Consider the following 24,137-nt stretch of genomic DNA (forward strand, 5'->3'; position numbering starts at 1 on the left):
TCACCTGCAACTTGGAAACCTAAGACAGCTCACCCATGGCTAAAGTTGCACAATCAAAGACACAATGACAACAACAGCATATTTATTTACAGTTGGGCTCAAACAATACATTAAAAAATACGAGAAACATAGTGGAAGGCCAGGGATAGAGCAGTTCTGGTTGGAAAAAGAAAATCATGGACGGGGAAGAAAGGACTTGGGGAATAAATCAACATTGCACTCTTCTGATCATTATGTCAGCGCAAGACTTCCTACTTTCCACACGGAACAATCCACCCTCCTCCCTGCCCTGCTGTTCTGGGGTTTCTCCCAATTCATCGGAATGAATTGCAAGGGCGCATTGGGTGGTGGAGCCTGTTGCACTAGCTGGAACTCTTCCATACCTCGGCTTCTGCTGGTGCGCAGAATTAGTAGACTCCAGGCCCTAGCCAAGTACCCTAATGGTAGCTCAGATCAGAGTTCACCAAGGGATCCATAGCAAAAGTAGTAAATGCCATGGCTCCCCCTTTGTCAGACCTTGATTCGTGGCTGGCGTGGCTTTGGCATGGGGGGCAAGGAAGCAATGGGTGGGCAGAGGAGCAATGCACAAGCAAGCTCCTCATTCCCTGTGAGCCTGCAGGCTAGTCTGCAGGCTCACCCCAGTAGTTTCCTGCAGTTACCACAAGGCAGGTAAATTAAGACACACATAAGAGGCATCATCATTGATAACAAATACATGTTTAACGATCTTAAATATATGTTCCCAAAGAGATTAATTTTCCATGGAAAAAATGCCCCCCCCCCCCGTGCATGCCTCCCTTCCCCCACCCCACCCATGGCATACCCACTTTTGCCGGAACAGCTCGTTCATAAAGCAGAAAGCTGCAACTAGACCATTCCACAATCAGACCTAATTTTCAGCAATTGAAAAAATAATAATAATTCCAGTATTGTAATTCTGATTACAAATAAGCAAGTTTCTGTTTACCAAAAGAAGTGTTTACAACCATCTCCCAGTAAATTGATTCAGGCTCGTTTGCGATGCGCAGCGCACTACGAGCAGGAGAGAGAGCGGGGTGCTCCTGTCTCTGAGAAGGGAGACCGAGATCCATTGTGCTTGGCTAAAATATAATTTGATAGTATAACCTTGGTCTTGTGACTACGTAACCTAGTTCACATAGAAGACGAGAGTAAAGCTGCCAATGCACTTCAATTTCTGGAGGGAGAGACAGAACTGAACAAGTGAGAAAAGCGGGTCGGCCAAATGTGCAGGGAAATGGGGTAGGAAGGGAGAACAATTCCTTTCTTTTGACATTGGGGTCAGGGGAACAGAGCTCTCCCAGTTCCCTCCCCTCTCTTGCACATTACAGCAGCAGTTTCCAACATCTGAGCCATGGATTCCTTGGCACATGAACAACAGAGCACGTTTTCCAGTCTCTAAACCTCACCCAAATCCCAGTGTTGAGAAATCCCCTGGGGTTCCCCCAGGACTTCCAAGTAGCCTTCCTCCAGTTTGCAGGCCCGTTCCATTTTTCAGCAGGCAGTGGTTCCACATCATCAGTTTATCGTGGTTCAAAGCAAGTGAGTGTCCTAAGACAATAGGTGTCTGCCACCACCTGCACTGTGACACTCCCAGCATCAAGCAGCCCAGGGCAGGCAGTCTGAGAGCCCTCCGTGAGAAAACTGCACTTGCCGGAACTGGAGCATGATGAGGCGGCAGCAGACCTTCTTTCTACTGTCTTGCCCCAAGCAAAGGCACAGCAAAAGGCTACGCTGTGCCATCACCAAAGGATGAATCTTCCCCAAACTCATTCGTGAATTTGTAACCATTGCAATCTCCTATTACTGTCATTACAGAAAATGAATTAGACGAAAAGGGAGGAGGGAGAAAGATTACTCATTGAGGGGAATGTGTCTCGGCTAAAAAAGAAGAGAGAAAATAAATCCCTTATAACCAGAATAGGATAAAAGTTAAAATGCAAAGTATCTACACACCCTCCCCACCAAGAAACCCGATTCCACGGACGCTGTGCCAAAGGTTACATTCCAAAAAATTGAACTATTTTTATTCCTTGTGTCCCCCACTCCAGCCGGGTTTTGTTTCCTTGGGAGAAACAGGAGAGAGGGGGAGAGAGAGAGAGTTCCCCACTTCCTTCCTAGGAGGAAACAGAGGGGACCAGCTGCTTTGTGCCACATGGCGCCAGAGCATCTTCAGTCTATTTTCACAGCAGCGTAAATCTTGCGGACAAACATGTAGGCTGCATAGAAGCCAATGGTCCCCGTCAAGAGCCAGAAGGACAGCACCATGAGAGCTGTGTAGCCGAAGTACAGCAAGGAAGGAATGAACTCGACAATGTCCAGCTGCAAGAGAGAACCAGAAGGAGGTCAGGGCAGAGGAAGCGTGCGCCAAAGCCTCTGCAGTAGCCCTCCTAACCCAAGGAAAAGCAGGGTGGGAACCTCCCTTGGCCTCCCACCTCAACCATGTTGTGTATCATGGAACATCCCATCAGGGCCAGGGCCTTCTCAGTGATGGCTCCGACCTGGTGGAATGCTCTGTCCCATGAGACTAGGGCCCTTCAGGATTTAATCTCCTTCTGTCGGGCCTGTAAGACAGAGCTATTCCACCTGGCCTTTAATTCGAATTCAGCCTGATCTTTTATTTCCCTTCCCTTCCCTTCTCTTCCCTCCCCCTCCCCTTGTATGAAGATCACCCGCTCTGAGACCCCACAGCCAATTCTCCCCTGGCCTCCTCGCTGGCCCAAGTAGGACCAATTCAGCCAGCTAGCCCTGGGGATTATCTAATTGATTTTTGAATTTTATTGCCATTCATGTTTTTATACTGTATTTTATGCTGTCTTTATAATTAAGTGTTTTAAATTTGTTGTTAGCTGCCCTGAGCCCAGTTTTTGAACCGGGAAGGGTGGGGTATAAATTAAAAAAATATATATTTATTTATCTCCCACCCGAAGTGCTGAAGAGCAGCAAGTTTTGCCACTCGACAGCCTCCCTGACCAGATATCGCAGCCTAATAAATAGTTACTGAGTGTAGGATTCAGATCTGGTGAAAATAGCAGCAGTACCTTATTCACAAAGTAGAAGACTGCGTAAATCAACACATAGAAGGCAGAACCTCCGGACACTAGGAAAGTCCTCCACCACCATCGGTAATCCTGCCAAACGAAGGAAAGACATACAGCATCATTCTGCCAGCACTCTCAACAACCCTCGCAGGTGCCCAGTCGTGTTTGGGCATCCACTGTTTTGCACTGTTTTGCGGTTCTCTTCAAACTAGGCAAGACTGCAAGCTGAAGCCAGACTCTCCAGACACGTCAAAGTGTAAATTCTTCCTCGCAGAAACACAAGCCAAAAACCCTCCTTGCACACAGTAAATTAGCATGCCAGGGAAAAGCCGACTTTCCTCCAGGATATGCTGGCTTTCTTGTGCAGTTCTGGAAAAGCATTACTGATCAATTCAGATGAATATATTAACTGGCTTGTATACTTGAGGACAGGAGCTCTGTCTCTCTGCCTAAATCTGATCCATGTTTCCTTTTGAAGCACCTTGTAGAACTGTGTTCCATTCCCTGCAACCCCCCAACGACAACCCCAGGATTAATCTGCTCTATTACCTCTGCACAGAGCTGGAAGTACACCATGACGATGCTGATCTGGGAGCAAGAGACCACGAGAATGATGAACACCAAGAAGAGGAAGCCAAAGAGGTAGTAGAACTGGTTCTCCCAAATTGCCTGGATTCGAGAGAAGAAGATGTGCACAAAGGAGGAGACATGAGTATGGTGGGACAGCTCTTGATACACAAGAAGCTTATCGCTTCGCAGAAAAAGGCAGCGAAGCAAACCTACATCACAAACCTCTAGCCAATTCTCTCCACTTTAACCATGGCTTTTCCTCAAAGAATCGGGGGATTCTTCAATTGCTTGTGTAACTGAGTTGGCTCTAGACAGGTCTCCCAGAACTAAGTTGCATTTTCTGTTCTGCTGGACCATTTCCTCAGGAGAATTGTAAGGGATCCTGGATCCGTTCTACGCTCATGAAAGGCATCTCTGTCTTGCACCCATCCCTTCTTGCAAGGCATTCCCCAATTGGAGACAGTTAAAGAAGCAAAATGTTGCAGCTCAATATCTGGGGCTGCCATGACTGATACTGGAAGGCTCTGCAGGGCCACATCTCAACCTAGAGTGCAAAGCCCAGAAGACTTGACAAGGAACAGCAAGCATTCTTCATCCTGTGCACACCCACCCAAAAACACTCTTGTTCTCAGTGCTATTTTTCTAGAAAAAGAGGGGCTGGAGCTCACCATTAACTTCTCCCTGGTTCTCTTAGAATAGCAATGGCAACCACTTGAGAGGTGCCAGATCTGAGCTGAATAAAAGTCCTGTTTGTTCTGACAGACCCCATCCCAACACCACTCTTTAAAAGGCATATGGTGCATCTCTCTGGAAAGCCCATGTTAGAAAAGAAGAGAGCAGCAATGGCGCTTACGCTGAAGATGAAGAAAAGTTCAATGAACATGGCTCCGAAAGGCAGAATTCCAGCCATAAGGATCCTAAAGATGAGAGACAGAATTTGGTTACTGTAGGAGCAGGTGTAGATCCAGTAATGCTAGTTAGGGCTGCACACATTGCAAACCTAAGAGCAGGCCAGCTGGATAAGATCCAAGGTCATCTAGTCAAGCACAGTTTCTGACAACAGCCAGCCAGCCGCTTCCAGGAAGCCCACAAGCAGGGCCTGCAGGCAACAGCTCTAGGCTGCCTTTCCTCCCCCAGAAACTAGTATTTCATTTGGTTACTATGGGGAGTGGCCATCCGTAAGTCTATGTTCCCATCTATTCCAGCTCTGGGGCTGTAAGAAAGTTAGGAAGCTCTGCATTTTGAGCCATCCAGCACAGAGTTGGTGACAAAACTGACAGACAGCAGCTTTCTGAACTCTGTAATCCAAGAGCCTTTCAACAGGACATGACCCGGACTGAACCTGGCATCACCTGGCTCCAAAACATATGATCTGGCACTGAGCTACAGTTACCATCTTTTCATTTTCTGCCACTCAAAGTGCCTGAGCCCCACCCTGGTTGGCTGCAGATGATCCAGCTGACTGGGGTGCTGGTGGTGGCAGCAATATAATAATATAATAATAATTTTGTATTTATACCCCGCCCTTTCTGGTTCAGAAAACCGGGCTCAGGGCGGCTAACAACAAATTTAAAACACCTAATTGATGCAACAAAAAACAGCATAAAATACAGTATAAAACGTGAATAATAAATTCAGAATTCAAAAGTCAATTTAGGGGGGAAATCCATCCAATAAACATTGGATGATCACCAGGGCTAGCTGGCTAAGTTAGTCCTATTTGGGCCAGCGAGGAGGCCAGGGGAGAATTAGCTGTGGGATCCCAGAGCAGGTAATATTCATAAAAAGGGGAGAGGGAGGGAAAGAAGGAAGGGGAATAAAAGATCAGGCTAAGTTCCAATTGAAAGCCAGGTGAAATAGCTCTGTCTTACAGTCCCTACGGAAGGAAGTTAAATCCTGCAGGGCCCCAGTCTCATGGGACAGAGCATTCCACCAGGTCGGAGCCATGACTGAGAAGGCCCTGGCCCTGGTGGAGGATAGTCTAACTTCCTTAGGGCCCGGGACCTCTAAACTATGATGATACATGACAAGCCGTCCGAGAGGCAGAACTGCTTGCCATCACTAGAAAGCCTTCCCTTCCAGCAATGGAACAACACATCCTTTTAGAAATAAGCCCTTAGACGGAGCCATCAAATTCTGGGTAGCTCAACTGAACGTCACCCCAAACCCAGCAGCAGCAGCAGTGCTCCAGCTCCTATTTAGAATCATCAAATCCTAGAATTGTAGAGTTGGAAGGGACCCCAAGGGTCATCTGGCTCATCCACCTGCAGGGCAGGAATCTTTCTGCCCTGTGGAATTTGAACCCATGACCCTGAGAGTCTCATGCTTTACTGCCTGAGCTGGCAGTGGAAGGGCCTAAGGATCTTTCCAAACTTTTCTGCAGCAATTTGCTCACTGATCTCCAAAAAGAAGAAAAGAGCTACCCAACTGTCATTTGGCCCAGCTGCGCAGGAAAGGGTTTTCTGGGTCACTCACCCGACGAATCGATTCATGTACCACCTCTGCTCCGGAATCTGCCTTGGAATCTGATTGGTCCGCACAGGATTGTCGTAAGGCTGCTTGCGAAATCCAAAGTAGTATCCCAGGTAGACTAGGGGCAAGGAGATGCCGAACCACATGCAAAGGAGAGCCGCCATGGTGGGGAAAGGGACCTGAAAACGGCAACCCAACGCTTAGAACGGGTGGCTGGCAGAAGGTACGGCAATAGCTGAACGGGACCCGGCAAGGCAAGATGTACCTGGAGCCCCCCCCCCCTTTGCCCCAGAGCATCAAGACGGAAGGTTTGCAAGGCGATACTATGGCCTAGCATTTCTTTAGAGAAGGAGTGGGGAAACTTTCGCAGTCCAAGCACCTCATTCCCTGCTGGGAAGCCTTTGGGGGACCATATAATAATGGCAGGTGAAGCTAGAGAAACAGGTGAGATTCTTTTATTTTTTTGGAGCAGTTGCCCACATAAAAGCCAGAGGTTTCCATGCACGGTTACAGCCACACACCCCTCTCCCCAACCTGGCAGGCAAGAGGCATTGTCACAGTTCAAAGACACACTCCCTGCTGGGCAAAAGCACTTGAAAAGACTGGTGCGGCCGGCACAACTGGATCCCGGGCTCTGCACATCTGCCAGATTTGGCCCAGGAGATAAAGATCTGGTCCACCAGCCAGAAAGGGCTCCCTGATCTGGAAGACACCAGATTGGTGAAGGTGAGTCTAAGAGAACCTGCCTGCCAGGGGGGGAAATGAATGCAACACCAGGCAGCTAACGCGGTTTCCTAATTCCTAATGTTCAAAATGTGTCCTGCTTGCGTATTTCACAGAATATTTTGGAAAAATCAAGATTTAGAAAATTGTTCTTAAATGTCTTTTTTAATAGCTACAGAAATGGCAGCATCCTCTTGGGGGTGGGGCCTGAGGGGAGGGAGATAATTTCACAGAATGTATCAGGAAGCTTTTAAGGTCTCGTGTTTTGTTATGTTCTTTTATATTCTGTCGGAAGCTGCCCAGAATGGCTGGGGCAACCCAGTCAGATGGGTGGGGGTACAAGAAACAAATTATTATTATTAGTAGTAGTAGTAGTAGTAGTAGTATGTGTATATTGGTAAAGGTAAAGGGACCCTGACCATTAGGTCCAGTCGTGGCTGACTCTGGGGTTGCGGTGCTCATCTCGCTTTACTGGCCGAGGGAGCCGGCATACAGCTTCTGGGTCATGTGGCCAGCATGACTAAGCCGCTTCTGGCGAACCAGAGCAGCGCACGGAAACGCCCTTTACCTTCCCGCCGGAGCGGTACCTATTTATCTACTTGCACTGGCATGCTTTCGAACTGCTAGGTTGGCAGGAGCAGGGACCGAGCAACAGGAGCTCACCCCGTCACGGGGATTCGAACCGCTGACCTTCTGATCAGCAAGCCCTAGACTCTGTGGTTTAACCCACAGCACCACCCGCGTCCCTATGTGTATATTAGGGAAGGCAAAGTATATGAGGAGCTTAAAAGAGCTAACCAACATTTCTTATGTCTCAGAACATATAAACACACACAAATTATGAATATAAGAGTTAGAAAAGAGTAGACCGAGCCAAGTGTTTCCAGAGAGAGCAAAGTGAGGTGGGAAGATACATACCGCTCCCGACGAGTGCTTGCCCCAGATGAAACAGTTCAGGATGAAGCATATCCCAAAGACGACTCCTGGGTACAGGGTGGCTGTCTGCAAGGAGCAAAACAAGCAGGACTGAATGATGACAGTGGCAGACGGTGTCAGCAAGGCTCATCCAAGGAACCTAATGCAGTTTCTACGCCACTTCACAGCACCAGGCGCAGAAGGCAGCAGCCTGAGAGCCCCTGCAAGAGCCGGTGATCCACAGACCAAGCTATGGCTCACAAAGCCCCAATTCAAATTCCAGATCTGCCACAGATTAGTCCCCTCAACACACACTGCTTCAGCACCTGCAACTGTTGGGATGTTCCATTCCATCTTAAGGAACAGACATGGGACTATTGCGTGTCCCATGCCTGTAACACACACCAGCATTGTATGCTGGCAACTTCCGTTTGTGTACAGCTTTCTGTTTTGCTTTGGACACGAAGGAGATCAGACATGTTTCCTTTTGTCCTGATCTACGCTGAATAAGCCTGCTTGTAAATATGCTCACACAGTCTCTCCTGCCACTTCAGTTTGTGCAGCGTTTCTCTGCTGGATAGCGTGCTCCGTCTTCTAAAGCCTGGGTTGCAGATTTATGCTGCACCAACGACCGGAGTTTGTGTGGCACACCGGCCGGTGGGCTGGAGCCAGCTGGGGGCCTGCCAATTGCTCCCGTTTCCTTGGGTGCATGCCAACAGCAACATGGTGATAACAATATTGACCAGCCACACGGGATTGTTGTAAAGATTGCAACGGGAGAAGCAGTGCAAAGTCTCTGCACACTCAAAGGTACTTCCTTTCAGTTTTATCAAAAGGGACTTCCAGTAATAAACACATAAAATTGCTACCGACCGACCTACCTAAAAATGCTAGGAATCATCCTCATCTCAGTTTGCACTCCTGATGCTGTGGGGTAAAAGTCTGAAAGCATCCCAGAAGCAAACAGTGAAGTCCCAGAGCAGAGACTAAACACAAGATTTGATGTGGAGAAGCAGCCAGGCCTTGCCAAGTCAGTCAGAAGCAAAAGCAGCAGGGACCTGCAAAGCTGCAGGAGTTATTCAAACAGCCAACTACAACTTATTTATTTAAGGAATCTGTAGTCCTCTCTTCACTCTGGAGCCCCAGGGTGGCAAGCAACATTTTAATGGCAAACACTAATAAAAATCTAGAACAAAATAAATCAATATCATAAAACCCACCAATGATAAATAAAACAGGAGGCGGCAGCAAGAAATCATTTTCACTGTGCCCCTTTTCCCCTCCCCAAAGCCTGATTTCTTCTATTATGCCTGTTTTCTGTTGTAATGCAAAGGTCAGATTCCAAGGCATCACACCCCCAGCAACTCTATCCCGAGGTTATGCCAGGGCCCCTTCCAACAGCCACAGTGGTTATTTCATCATCAGAAACAAATGAGGCTCTGCAGTTTGCCCTCATGCACCTTCCCAAGTCCCTTGGGGTTTGTGAAGATCAGTATCACTTACGCAGAAAGCCCCTTTCTTCCACCGGTGGCCTTTCAGTGTCCGATAGAGTCGGCCAGCGGAGAAACCACCAAAAACCCTAGTGCAGAGGACACAGAGAGGAGAAGCAGAAGGTTACCTCCCATCACAGGTCAGGCAGAGGGATGCTGGCTGCCGCAAAGGACAAGCCACACCACTTACCCCATGAACATGAAGAGGAAGCAGGCTGTGGTCATCAGGGCACCTCGGCTGGAAGGAGACAGCATCCCCAGCATGGCCACAACTGAAAGGCAAGGCAAGGAGGATTAAAGCCCACCACTCACAAACCAATGCTCCGCTACAGAAAGCCAACCTGCCCCTTGCACACTGAGAAGGGGTGTGTGTGCTTTGCTGAGTATTCACAAAGCACATTTGTTCACCACTATTTTTCAAATTTTCTATCCCCACTTGTTTTTTCAAACAGGCTTGAAGTGGGTTAGCGAGCAGTCATGAAAATTAATAATAATAATAATAATAATAATAATAATAATAATAATTATTATTATTATTATTATTATTATTATTATTATTATTATTATTATTAATTTGTACCCCGCCCATCTGGCTGGGTCTCCCCAGCAACTCTGGGCGGCTTCCAACAAAGATGAAAAATACATTAAAATGTCACACATTAAAAACTTCCCTAAACAGGGCTGCCTTCAGATGTCTTCTAAATGTCAGGTAGTTGTTTATCTCTTTGACATCTGGTGGGAGGGCGTTCCACAGGGTGGGCATCACTACCGAGAAGGCCCTCTGCCTGGTTCCCTGCAGCTTTGCTTCTCGCAGCGAGGGAACCGCCAGAAGGCCCTCGGCGCTGGACCTCAAGTGTCCGGGCTGAATGATGGGGTTGGAGACGCTCCTTGAGGGATACAGGACCGAGGCCGTTTAGGGCTTTAAAGGTCAGCACCAACACTTTGAATTGTGCTCGGAAACGTACTGGGAGCCAATGTAGGTCTTTCAAGACCGGTGTTATGTGGTCTCGGTGGCCGCCCCCAGTCACCAGTCTAGTTGCCGCATTCTGGATTAGTTGTAGTTTCCTCCTTAGCCTGTAGAGTCTCTTCTCCCCTGCCCCCTTTTCACAAAGAAGCACCCCCAGGCGGGATACTCACAAATAACAATCAGGATCATGCAAAAGAGCTGGATTCCGGAGCCCAGGAGGGAGCTGAGGATCATGGGATATTGAGGCGGCCTGAACACATCACCGTGCACCAGTTTCCACCCAGATTCCTCCATGGTGTCTTCCTGCAGGGAAAATCGACACACAGGGGGATTGAAATCAAGCCCCACGAAAGGGACTGCCACGTACACTTCTCTCCCCCCTCCCCACTGCCACAGAGATGTACAGAGCATGTCCTCCCCTCCCCAAAGGATTTTTTTGCAGCGAGTCACCACATTTCACAAAACCTTAAGGCCTTCTGGTTACTGCCTGCACCTGAAAAGTGTTTCACCCCAGCAAGGAATGAGAAGGCAGGCCTGGCAAGGTCTGCCGAGAATCTGCCGTTAAGTGGCTAAGCCCCAGTATGAACTCTGGAACTAGCAAGGGACTCTCTACCCACATCACTAGCTATGGACTTTGATGCCACAAGACACAGCAGCGCTTTAAAAAAGGGATCGGTCAGGTGAACAGCAGAAAGTGACCAGGTGGCTACTGGACAATATAGCTATGTGCTACCTCCAGGTTCAGCCTTGCTCCAATGGGCTTCCCAGAGGCACTCGCCTGGCTGACATAATAATAATAATAATAATAATAATAATAATAATAATAATAATAATAATAATAATAATAATAATAATAATAATTTATTATTTATACCCTGCCCATCTGGCTGGGCCTCCCCAGCCACTCTGGGCAGCCCCCAACAAAATATCAAAACACAGTAATGCATCAAACATTAAAAGCTTCCCTAAACAGGGCTGCCTTCAGATGTCTTCTAAAAGTCTGGTAGTTGGTTCTTCTCTTTGACATCTGGTGGGAGGGCATTCCACAGGGCGGGCGCCACCACTGAGAAGGCCCTCTGCCTGGTTCCCTGTAACTCTGCTTCTCGCAGTGAGGGAACCGCCAGAAGGCCCTCGGCGCTGGACCTCAGTATCCGAGCAGAATGATGGGGGTGGAGCCGCTGCTTCAGGGATACTGGGCCGAGGCCATTTAGGACTTTAAAGGTCAGCACCAACCCTCTGAATTGTGCTCAGAAACATACTGGGAGCCGATGTAGGTCTTTCAAGACCAGTGTTATGAGAAACCCAGTGCTGAATAAAGTTGGATTTAATCCAGCTGAGCTCCTCTTACATTCTCTACCCATTTCCTTGGCTACCTCCCCTCTACCCTTCTCAAAAGGAGAGTCTGGGAACGTTCTCAAGATGCAAGGAAGGGTCCCCACTCCCTCTCCACCCCACCCCACCTGCCAGCCCCAAGCACATCATGCTTCTCGTACAATGTCATCTTCCTTGTTGTAGTTGGCAATATCCTTCCGGAGCGTCCGGATGATGATCATGCTGAGAATACCTGAAACGAATAAGACCTGGAATGAATGAACTGCAGTTTATTCCACTGAGCACCTAAGCATCTGCAAGCCAGCAGCATACAGGAGCAGAGGGTCATGAGGAGTGATGCGTCAGTCGACACAGAGTCCCCCACCGTCCACATCTGCCCACATGTCCTCAGACAGTAGCAATGGGTTCTCACAGCAAGAATTGCACTTTTGAGTCCCCTACACCAAAGGAGGTGCTGCTGCTGCTGCTACAAGTATTCATTTTCACATTTTCTCACACCTTCTGCTAACACACATGGGGCCGCAGCAAAAGCAGAGGAAGTCGCCACTTGGACAGGACCTTGGAGGGCAGGGGGGTTGATTTCAGTGCAAGCCATTCTTTTCCTCTTCAGGGGCATTTTAAAAGTGTCTCTTTCACGGGCTGCCATGTTGGGCAGTGGGGCCCAAGGGGAGGAGGGAACAAAAGCAAGGTAGCCAAGTAAAGGAAGCCAGAGGGAGCTATACCTGTTCGGGGATATACTCAAGATTAAGTTATAACCCTTGTAACTCCCAGGACTTTATTATGATCACACCAGTGTTAATACCCTTACACCTCTTTTCAACCAGGTAAACAGCACAGACGCGGGTTGAGAACGCTGCGGGTTGCGAACGTGCATCCCACATGGATCACGTTCGCAACCCAAGCGTCCACTGTACAGGGTTGTGTTCATATGTCTTCTAAAGGTTATATTCCATTCCATTCCATTCTAAGCAGATAATGCTTATTGAACATATTCTTATTTTTTTTTAAATAAATAACCACTACATCCCTCATTTCTTGCAATGCTCTCGTTGTGCACCAGGGGGCGCCCCTTCCTTCCAAAAACGGGTCAAAGGGAAGACTTGTGCCTTTGCCTGCCCTCATGTAGCAACACAAAATTGCTTGCAGCTGTTTCCATCCAGACACAGGCATGCCGAGGAAGTGGCACATACAGAGTGCAGCATGGACTGTGGCCCTTACCCCACACTGCTTGGCCACAACTGAAGGGAAAGCAAGGCACAAACCGGCCCTGCTGCAGCTCAACCCCATCTGCAGGCAGCAAAACTGAGAGACAGGCACCAGGCACTGAGCAAAGACAAGCAGCTAAGGACACTGACGGACACACAAGTTGCTGGTGAAGAAAACCGCAGTGACCAGACCGGGTGCCAGAAGCATTCAGTACATATTTACAACCAGCTTCCAATCCTCCTTGCAATACCCTCACAGTCTTTCAGAGTCTACCTATGAAGCAGAATGAGGAGGCAGAGTGGAACGTGCCCTTCTAGGCCTGAGACTGTGTGTGTACACCAAGGGCTCCACAACAGGGTGAAAAAAGGTGGGCTAGAAACTGCAGCCCTTATGCGTTGGGTTTTCTACTGGCGCAGGGTTTCCCTTTTATTTTATTATGAGGCAGTCTTTCCAAAGTCCTTCTAGATGGGTAGTAGACCCAGCCAGGATCATCGGGCCAGGTGGTGAGGGTAGGATGCGAACCCAAGCCCACTGGACTATTTCTGATTTGTTACTCTTTCGCTCAGCATATCCATAAATGATAGCCCAGCTGGGTCTACACGACTTGACTAGTTAAGTCTCTATTCCTACCGTATAGTGGCAAGATCACCCCTCCCCACCCAACAAAACCCCCTGGCTTCTCTCTTACCCGAAAGGAAGAACACGACCACGACAGAGTTAATGATGGAGAACCAATGGATCTGCACGTCACTCATTGTGAGGTAAGTGTCCCAGCGAGAAGCCCATTTGATGTCGCTTTCCTATAGGAGAAGTTTAGCTAGTTAGTAGGTTAATTGAGTTGGTCCACTATTATTCCCACGCTGGAGATTGAAAGTTGAGGCAAAGGGGTAAGTGGGGTATTTGGTTTTCTGCATATCAGTGCTTTATGAATAAAGAAATAACCCACAGGAGTTGTATTCAACTAGGTTCCACTCAGAAATTAATGGCCCCAAGCTAGCCATGCCCATGGATTTCAGTGGGTCTACTCAGAGCATGACTGGCACTGGATGTAAACACAAACACACCCCGCTGCCCAAGAAGAAAGCAAGACAATAATCCTAAAGATCAAGAAAAGATCAGCTCGGCTCCATCTGTTGACCGGGGAAGGAGCAATTGCAGGGAGCTGGGATCTCCTCTGCTCACTTCCCTGTTAGCATGTACATTCAGCTCCAACCAACAAGATTCCCTGGGACTGCAAACTCTGGGCCCAAGCATCAGCCAGAGGTCTAAAGGCTGCTAAGTTCATGCTACAATTCACTTGGCAGAAAGAGGGATTTAAATCTTGTACATAAATAAATAAACAAACGACACGAAAAGGCAAATCATGCCAAATTCCAAAGCAGCAGACTAGGGGACAAAAAGGCACACCAGCCAGAAACGCCCTAACAGGTTCCCCAAAGGCTGAAATGGAGCAGGGCTTTTCACAAGATGGGTGCCACCCCCTAAAAAGCTCTGCTTCTTCAACATGGCGCCCTCCTGACGCCTTGGACTGCAGCTTCCATCAGCGCATGCTGGCTGGGACCGATGGGAGTTGTAGTCCTAACCTGGGAAAGGGTGTTTTTGTGACTCCGTAATTTTTTCTTCGAAGGTGGCACCTGAAGCAAGCTTTCTCCTGTTGAGTCTTAACCTGTGGTGGAGAACCTACTTGTTTTTAAAAGAAATGTACAGGAGATGAAAGGAGTTCCCTTAAAGACAGCTGAGGCCCTCCAAATCCATGTTCCAACACTGGCTTCCCACTCTTCTTTTAATTAGGGTTTCCCAGCCCTCGGACACCTTCTCCCCACAGTGACCATTTCCCCTACACCAATTCCACCTCCTCCCCTCTTTCTCCCCTCCCTCCCCAAATAAAAAACCCGGCCCTCACCTCCCAATGCACAGAGTAGGTGAAAAGCAGCTTGTTCTCCTTCATGGGGTCGATCTCTTGAGGAGCGGAGTTGGCAGCTTCAGGCAAGACACAGGCACCCTTTTCGTCAGCTTTCAGATCTAGGGGGCAAAAAAACCCTCACGTGTCAGAAGCAGCAGCCTGACTCCAGGGACCCAGGCCCTATACAAGCTTGGGGTCCCCTCACCCCCAACTAGCCTCGTGTGGCAATCCTCTGGCTGCGCTGCCCCTCATGTTCCTTCGGTTGAACAAACGCATACACAGGAATGTGGGAAGCTGCCCTTGTAGTAAGACCATTGGTCCGTCTTGCTCAGTGTTGTCTACACTGACTGCCAGAGGCTCTCCAGAATTTCAGACACAGAGTGTCTCCCAACCCTACTAGAGATGCTGAGGATTGATGCTCTACCACTGAGCTATGGCCCTGAGCTACGTATCCCTAACATGTTCCTGCTGCAAAAGCAGCAACGCATGAAACAGTTTTTTATGGAGTCAGACCTTTGATCCCGCCACACCAGAGATGGAAGCCTATGCACCCCCTTCTCATGGTGCTAGAGGACTCCCATCAGCTGCACACCCAGTGTAGCCAATGGCCAGGGGCAAGGGAAACTGGAGTCCCAACAATTTATGGTTCCCCACCCTTCACTTGCACTGGCCGGCAGTGACTCTGCAAAACGTGCAGGTCCCCTTCTAAGTGATTTCTGTGAAATGAACGAGGCTGGCTGCACCTGCCTGCCCATGGGGGTTTTTTTGCCAATAAGTGAAGTCGGAGCTGTGATTGATAAGAGGGTTGTTTTGAGTAGCAGGCAACAGGAAATCCCTGGTGTCCCAAACAGCTCCTGTTTCCCGATCCCGTTCAGTGTACTTTTCCTGCTTTGTGGGTCCACGACTACAGCCAGCCAGAGAGAACATGCAAGAAACCCTCAAGCATAGCTGTCAACTTTTCCCTTTTTTTAAGGGAAATTCCCTTATTCTGAATAGGATTCCTTGCAAGAAAAGGGAAAAGTTGACAGCTATGCCCTCAATATTGAACAAGAGCTGCTCCCTCCCTCCCATAGCTCACCCCAAACACATCATACAATGGGATCTCCTCTCTCACCCGTACTTTCTTCTCCAAAATGTCCCTCTTAATTCAAGTCCAGAGCTTGAGTCAACACAAAGCCCTTGCTCTCTTCTCTTACCAGCAAGCTTAATGCTCTGCGGAACGACCTCAAAGCGGACCACCCTGTAGGTGGGCTCTTGGTTCTCTTCCACATCCTCTCTGTGGTAGTAAAGGATGAAGGAGAGGTGGTTGTGCAGGTAGAACTAGAACAGATGGGATATCAAGAGAGATGTTAGAAGCCCTGGAGGAAGAAAATACAAATTAATTGGGGTGATGTGCACTATCTCTCCAAGTGGTTTGCAGGCTCAGAGGTCTCCTTCGTGTGTTGCACTTCTCCTCAAACTCTTCATGATAAGGGAGTAGAGATTAGAAGATACAGTCATACCTCGGGTTAAATATGCTTCAGGTTTAGTGTTTTCAGGTTGCGTTCCGTGGTGACTCGGAAGTAACGGAACAGGTTACTTCCGGGTTTTGCCTCTCGCACATGTGCAGACGCTCAAAATGACGTCACACGCATGTGCAGAAGCAGCAAATTGCGACCCGTGCACGTGCAGGTTGCGTTCTGCTCAGGATGCGAACGGGGCTCCGGAACGGATCCCGTTCACATCCAGAGGTGCCACTGTACATCAAACTACAGACTCACAACCTGCCCTGGGGGTGGGTTCCAGGGATTGTGTGTAAAGCTGATATCACATATAGCCAGAACCAGCCCCTGTGCAACCACCCCTACCGTTCCAGTGCCAACACACTGAGTGAGCCTTGCCCACCATGCAAGGCGGAGAGCATTTAAGCTTTCTGACTTGCTTATGAGGCTCTGGGAGGCGCCTGCTAGGTCTCATGCAAGAGCCTCCCAGAGCCCCAAAAGCAAGCCAGAGAGCTTAAAAGTGCTTTCCGCAGCAGGAAAACCCAGCATGGAAAATCCATCTTGTGTGCATTTAATTTGTGCATTTGCAGCTGGCTAGCCGCCCAGCGTGTTAAGCTGTGATTGTGCAAGTTAAATAACCCATTTAGGATGCTGCCCCCGGCAGAAGATAATTCAGAATTTGGAAATTAGAATAAATTGCCCATATCAAACCATTGGGCTAATATTTATTTGGCTCTCAAAATCCAGGCTTCCTCTTTTGTATGGGGCGTAACAGGCTGCAAGCCTGTCAGCATTTGGCTTTTTAAAATCCCCGTACAGCACGAAAATCTTTGTACAGCACAGAAGGAAAAACTTTAGGTGCCTGACAAATAAACAGTAATTCCCAGCTCTCACACATTCACCAGCCTATGTGTCACCTGATCTCCAGAGGGCAGGAAGGAGAGGGCAGGCTTAGTGTCCAGGCAGCTCAAATACTTTGGGAGAGCAGCATGCAGGTTTGTGGTAAACACCGCCTGAATTTTCCTCCCTGTCACCTTTCAGTTTCTGGTATGTGTGCACATGCGCACTCAGATTTCCATACAACATTCACAGCAAAGTTCAAAGGCCTATGATTGGTACATTCAATATTACAATGCAAAATAAAGTGTGCTTTAAAGGGAGCTGCTGTGGTCACTGCTTTATTTTCCACAACAACTGAAACAGGTGCCTACAAGTAAAATTCAGAGGGTCCGTGCTGTTGTGGCACCTCTGAACCATCCCCTCCCTTCTCCAGGCAAAAGCACAGGTTGGAGGATGGATGGCGCCTAACAGATTGAGGTTGAATCCTGACAAGACAGAAGTACTGTTTTGGGGGGACAGGAGGTGGGCAGGTGTGGAGGACTCCCTGGTCCTGAATGGGGTAACTGTGCCCCTGAAGGACCAGGTGCGCAGCCTGGGAGTCATTTTGGACTCACAGCTGTCCATGGAGGCACAGGTCAAATCTGTATCCAGGGCAGCTGTCTACCAACTCCACCTGGCACGCAGGCTGAGACCCAAGCTCTAGTTAACTCCCGCTTGGATTACTGCAATGCGCTCTACGTGGGGCTACCTTTGAAGGTGAAACTACAACTAATCTAGAATGTGGCAGCTAGACTGGTGATTGGGAGGAGCCAATGAGACCACATAACACCGGTCTTGAAAGATCTACATTGGCTTCCAGTACGTTTCCGAGCACAATTCAAAGTGTTGGTGCTGACCTTTAAAGCCCTAAACAGCCTCATTCCAGTATACCTGAAGGAGTGGCTCCACCTCCATAGTTCTGCCTGGACACTGAGGTCTAGCGCCGAGGGCCTTCTGGCAGTTCCCTCGCTGCGAGAAGCCAAGTTACAGGGAACCAGGCAGAGGGCCTTCTTGGTGGTGGCGCCCGCCCTGTGGAACGCCCTTCCACCAGATGTCAAAGAGAAGAACAACTACCAAACTTTTAGAAGACATGTGAAGGCAGCCCTGTTTACGGAAGCTTCTAATGTTTAACAGACCACTGTATTTTAATACTTTGTTGGAAGCCGCCCAGAGTGGCTGGGGAAACCCAACCAGATGGGAGGGGTATAAATAATAAATTATTATTATTATTAACCTCACCTTGCGGCTGTCCATGAACCCAAGCCGATAGCCATGCTCAAACTGTATGTCTTTCTCCTTGTTCTTCTCTTCCTCCTCGCGGTTCGAGTAGAACTCCAGCCGCGTGGCCACAGGCAGGTTGTCAGCGATGCTGCAAAGATAAGCCCTCGAGTCAGAACTACTTGCCCACTGCTGCCACCCTCTGCCTCCTTGACTCGCCATAAGTAAGGAGGACTCCCACTGAGTTGCTCTGTCTCATGCTCAGAGGACAGAGACTCACAGGTGGACATAGTATTCCTCCTGGATCCGTTCGGCGATCAGCTTGCTCGCTTCCTTGGTCAGGGTTACAGGCTTGCTGGGGGATTCGCACAAGACCTCACACTTCTTCTCAACGTTCATGAAGACCTGGAATGGCGTGTTGACGATCCGGTCCCCTCTAAGGACCTCACCTGCAAATGAAAGGCAGGCAGGGAGAATGAGAATGAGAGAGCTCACAGCAGTGAGTGGCAGAACAAACCCCCAGCCTTCAAACTTTGGCATCTCCTGCTGTTAACATCTCAAGCTAACAGCTGGAACAGACTCTACTGGGCAAGATTAGGAGCCAGGAGCCTGTGGCCTTCCAAAAGTTTTTGGATTTTGATGACTCCCATCAGCCACAGTCACCTTGGTTAATGGTCAGGGATGATGGGAGTTGCCCTCCAGCAACTTCAGGAAAGACACAGGTTCCCCATCGCTCTTCCAGATGGGCCAATGGTCCGATTCAGGACAAGGCAGCTTTAGAGGTTAAATCATCCAAACACACCAGTGGTTCCCAAAGCGGATGGGACCACCCCTGCGGGGGGGGGGGATTACCTGGGGGTGGCACTAAGAGGCAAGTGGGTAGCAGGAGGGCGCTGGCAATCGTATTTTGCATAGCTGGTATCACCGAATCCAGTTCACTGCTATTGTTGAATTAACTCAGCTAAATAGTTTCAACTGGATTTGGAATAAATGTGAAATTAATTGTTACTGTTTTGAATTTTATAGTGTTATTATCTTCCTTAGCGGGTCATGCAAACGACCATTCTGAATAATGCTTTTCCTAGGATAGAGGGCACTGGGATCACTTTATGGAACCAAGGAGCGGTGGCCCAAAACAGTTTGGGAACCACTGGAATATACCATCCGTGTTATTGGGAGGACCATGTGCTTACTTTATTCTTTTTTACCAGGCAATCTGGATGGAACTGGCACCTCATCCCTCCCTTTAGAAACTACCAGTTTCCCTAGAGAGATCCACCCCACATGATTAAAGCATTCCACGCAAGGAGAGTGAAAGAGCATCAGCCCAAATGAATAACTGGTTGCCCATTGCATTCTAGAGTACAGGCAATAGTAAAGCAAGGGGAGACTGCAATATGCTGGAGCCAGGGCCTTGGGGAAAGCGCTGGAATGGGTGCCCCCACTTCATGTACACAGTGCACGGATCCTGCAGTCAACCACAGACACCAAAGTACGCAAAGGAAAGTGGTGGACTCTGTGCCCTTACCTAGATTTTCAGCTTTATATGTGACTGTCTGAGGATGGCAGAAAGGTAAGGAGTAATATTCATAAGGTAGCTGTGTTCGTGAACTGGTGAGCTTCACAGCCTGGAAAAACAAGGGGATTATCAGATTCATTGTTCCAGCTCTACCAAGAGGGAAGGAAGTTCCCTAGTTTCCACCTTTACAACTGGACCAGTTGTACCCCTTCCACAGAGATAAATTATGTAACACAGAGGAAACATACAAGACAGGATATGGCCATCGAGACACCAGGGCTTGGCCGCGTAAAAATGTTTTTATGCTCTGCAGGACTTGCCAAACCTTGCTGGCATCGGTGTGGAAGCTTACATCGCAAGATAAAGCCCACAGCTTTAGTAAAAAAACAAAAACAAAGAGGCCACGGAAGGTTTGAGCCTATGTGTGACCCGCCCCCAAGAGGCTGCAAACAACCCCAGAACCATGTATTAATGTTCTTGGAGAACTTAACTTCCTGTAGTACTTGATCCTACCCACACCCCTCAAAAATGCTGAGGCACAGACAGAGGAAACCACTGTGGTTTTCAGCTTGTTATAGCTGCAAGGAAAACATTACGGGAATGGAACCTACAATTCTTTAAAAGGATTCACAGGGCATTCAGCATTTCTACAACACTTTAGAACAGACTTCAACATTTTCAGGTTTGGGATGCAGTTTTATTGCAACATGATTCCCAATTTATATTTTTTTTAAAGTAAATGTCCCTTTGCCCTTTCCCCTTGCACTCTCTCTTTTGCCAGGCATATCCACACAGACCTACGCTTTAGAGGAAGGGAAATCAGCATGGTGGCCCTTTGGATGTTGTGGGACTCCAATTCCCCATTAGCCCCAACCACCATGGCGAATGGCCAGGGATGATGGGAGTCGACTCTCCCCTGATCAGCTGTACCCTCACACCACACACAGGCTTGGGGGATCGGACCCTGCAGCACCACAAAGAGACTTTGAAGGCCCCCATGCACCCGTGGGTGCCATGTTAGCAGCTTATGTTGTAGGGCGTGGGAGATGTATTCCTCTCATGGGTGTCTGAAAGCCACGGCTCAAGAAAACATTCCTTGGGAATGCTGTCACTACTTTGCAAAGCGCTCTCAGCTCCTTCAAGGCTCCCACCAGGGTTCACAAATGGCCCAACCGAACTGTCAAATATTGCCGGCTGATCATGTATTGTTTGATCATGGTCATAGGTACCTTTTCTCCTTACAATTTCATTAGCGAGCCCTTTCCTAAGGGCAGCTTGCTCGCTAGCCCTATGGCAGCTGGGGCCAACTGAGATGCACAGCAGACACTTCTCCTGCCGGCTAGAGCTACAAGCATCTCCAAACTGGAAGGCAACCCTCACTCATTAGATGGCATCAAGCCAGTCTCACAGACACTCAGCCCAATGCGAGAGCAGGAGGATGTTATGAGACACACCACACTGGGCGACTTTGGGAGGAAGGCCAGGATATAAAGGTAATAAAAATAAAATAATAAGTAATAATAAACCTATGTATTCCACTCTGAGCTCTTATGGGGGAAGGAAAGTACAAAATGTTTAACGTAATAAATCATCCTTTTTTAAAAGGGCATTATTACTGTTTCGCAAATATAGCTAACTAATGGTTTTCCAGGCTGGCATAAGTACCACTGTTAATTATTATTACACACACACACACACACACACACACACACACGGTGTATGTACAGTCATACCTTGGGTTACAGCGGCTTCAGCTTGCATTTTTTTCAGGTTGTGGACCGCCAAAAGCTGGAAGTACAGGAACGGGTTACTTCCGGGTTTCGGCAGTCACGCATGCGCAGAAGCGCTAAATCGTACTTTGCGCATGCACAGAAGCGCCAAATCACAACCCGTGCATGCGCAGACACGGGTTGCGAATGCTGCGGGTTGCGAATGTGCATCCCGCACAGATCACATTCGCAACCCGAGCGTCCACTGTATTCACATGGTCAACCACATCACCAACCTACCTTTATTTCTACAGGATCCTTTTGGTGGAAGTTGATGGGTGCCACCCCCGGCACGTAGAAGCTGCTCACCCCATGGCACAAGAGCAGTAGCACCACTGGACACGTGAGCTTCTCCTGCAATGAGAAAGGAGATTTTGTCTCCATAGCCAAAGGCATTCAGGGAGGTGCAAGCAATTCCCAACACTGGTTGGCTGTTTGTTTGCTTTTAAGTCTGAACACAAACCTGAGCCACAAAGCTGGCTCAGTAATTTTGGGCAAATCCGCAAGAACTGCAGAAGTCGCAGACAGAGGGGAAACCAAGAGTGATACCTAATCTATTTGCTGCCACTAAAACCCCGAAAGACTTGTTTCTTTAAAAGAAAGAGGGAATTCTAGCTGAGAAACAGAGACCAATCATGAGGCCTCACGCAGAAGGCAACAGATCTAAGCCTGGACCCTGTCTTACTGGAGACAGAAAACTTTCCATTCTCGAGGAAAGAGAAACCCTTAAGAAATGCAGGGTATCGAAGTCAGTGCGTAGCTCTCTCATCCACCACTACTCTCTCTGCCTTCTTTACAATAAGAATGCAACTCTCGAGTTTAGGGGGGGGGGCAGGAATCCAGTCTACCTATTCAAGACCCATTTCAACATCCTTTATTTATTCAAATTATGCATTCATCCATCATTAAAATCACTAAAATTCTCTAGTTTGCAAGACAAAAAGCAAGTAGCATTTAAAAGTACAGTAACTGAAAAAAGATCAGTAAAAATTTAGAACAAAACATATTTTCAGCTCAGCTGCAAAGCATACTCGAGGACCAAGAACGCAGTTAATTTAAGAAGCCCTGGGTTTGTTTTAAAATGCCTAGGCAATAAAAAGATGCTGAAAAGACCATGCAGAGGGCACCAGGTGAGCCTCTCTGGGTAGGCTATTCCATAAGTGGGGTGCCACCACTGAGAAGGCCTCCTCTCTAGGATCCACTTGCTGAACTTCCCCTGACAACAGCAAGTCCCGTATCTCATGTGTTGGGCAACCAGCTGAGGTTCGGGAGAAATGGCCTCGTGGGCCTAAGCAGGCCTTTAGGGTGGAGATTACCCACTGTTGCCTTAAACCTCCTTCCCCAAGTATTTTCTCTCTCATACACACTTGCGGAATGACTATTACTTATAACTGTGAGCTAAGAAGAGGAGTGGGAGAACCATGTGATTTTGTGTCATTGGACTACAGCATTTCACATACACACTTTCCAACATTTTGTTCACCCACTTGCAGGCTCAAATGGTACAGCAGGCTTTCTCAACCTCGGCCCTCCAGAAGTTTTTGGCCTACAACTCCCATGATCCCTAACTAGCAGGACCAGTGGTCAGGGATGACAGGAATTGTAGTCTCAACACATCTGGAGGGCCGAGATTGAGGAAGCCTGTGGTACAGCAACAAATCTATCACATAGATCAACATCTCAACTTTCAAGGGGCTATGAGACAGGGTGGGCTCTTGCCTTTGTACAGTTGGCTGGATTCCAGCCACACTAAAGTTAGAAGCTTCTGGGCGCACAAACATCTCACCTGCCACCATCCAGGAAGCAAGAAAGAGGTATCATCACAGGTCCAGCTGAAGGGTCTCATCCGGAGAAAGGGTTTGTGGCCTACAAGTCCACTAAGGCCTTTGTTTCCAACTCCTGCTTCTAAGTGACACACCACCAACCCATTCTTACAAAAGTCAATTTCTTCACAATTTCAACTCCAGGATGACTAGGAGAGGAGAGGACCCAGATGACTGATCTAGTAACTAATTCCTCTAATACAAAGAAGGCAAAGTTGACATGTATCCATAAACAACACGACTCATATCTTCAGACATTGCACTAGAGAACGGTTGCTCAGCTACCCTCATAGATCGTGACACAAGTGAGCCCAAGATACTGGCCACCCCATCCAGATGGAACAATGGGGAAAACTGTGGAAACAAGACATAAGATTCACTGCCTGTTATACAATAAGAGAAAATCTCATGAAGATGGTGTACAGGTGGTACATGACTCCCACTAAACTAGCTAAGATCTATAAAATCTAACACTTGCTGGAGATGCAATATGGTAGAAGGAACAATGTATCATGTATAGTGGGGATGTGAAAAAGCTAAAAAATTCTGGAGTAGTATACATGTAGAATGGAAAAAGATCATAGAATCATAGAATCATAGAATCATAGAGTTGGAAGAGACCACAAGGGCCATCGAGTCCAACCCCCTGCCAAGCAGGAAACACCATCAGAGCACTCCTGACATATGGTTGTCAAGCCTCTGCTTAAAGACCTCCAAAGTAGGAGATGTTCAAAACATCATTTGGAAAAAAAACCAGAAGCATTTCTATTAGGCATCTTATCAATAGATAACCCTAACGACAAGAAAAAAA

The 24,137-nt window shown here is 48.1% G+C and overlaps 1 protein-coding gene across 1 annotated transcript in view; it reads right to left on the minus strand.

The window, feature by feature from the left end:
- Window positions 1-65: 65 nt before the first annotated feature.
- TM9SF4 (transmembrane 9 superfamily member 4) overlaps window positions 66-24,137 on the minus strand; it is a 30,028-nt gene continuing 5,956 nt past the window's right edge. The window contains exons 2-18 of the mRNA XM_081196216.1: window positions 21,744-21,857; window positions 19,744-19,843; window positions 18,496-18,664; window positions 18,237-18,366; window positions 15,834-15,957; window positions 14,638-14,756; window positions 13,423-13,534; window positions 11,690-11,760; window positions 10,367-10,499; window positions 9,420-9,501; window positions 9,243-9,318; window positions 7,743-7,826; window positions 6,105-6,280; window positions 4,483-4,546; window positions 3,609-3,728; window positions 3,060-3,149; window positions 66-2,340 (exon numbers count right to left, since the gene is read on the minus strand). Of these exons, the coding sequence (XP_081052342.1) occupies window positions 2,191-2,340; window positions 3,060-3,149; window positions 3,609-3,728; window positions 4,483-4,546; window positions 6,105-6,280; window positions 7,743-7,826; window positions 9,243-9,318; window positions 9,420-9,501; window positions 10,367-10,499; window positions 11,690-11,760; window positions 13,423-13,534; window positions 14,638-14,756; window positions 15,834-15,957; window positions 18,237-18,366; window positions 18,496-18,664; window positions 19,744-19,843; window positions 21,744-21,857 (1,914 nt within the window). The 3' untranslated portion in view covers window positions 66-2,190. The remainder of the gene's footprint in view (window positions 2,341-3,059; window positions 3,150-3,608; window positions 3,729-4,482; window positions 4,547-6,104; window positions 6,281-7,742; window positions 7,827-9,242; window positions 9,319-9,419; window positions 9,502-10,366; window positions 10,500-11,689; window positions 11,761-13,422; window positions 13,535-14,637; window positions 14,757-15,833; window positions 15,958-18,236; window positions 18,367-18,495; window positions 18,665-19,743; window positions 19,844-21,743; window positions 21,858-24,137) is intronic.

Source organism: Podarcis bocagei (assembly GCF_964188305.1).
Source record: "Podarcis bocagei genome assembly, chromosome: 5".
Lineage (NCBI taxonomy): Eukaryota > Metazoa > Chordata > Lepidosauria > Squamata > Lacertidae > Podarcis > Podarcis bocagei.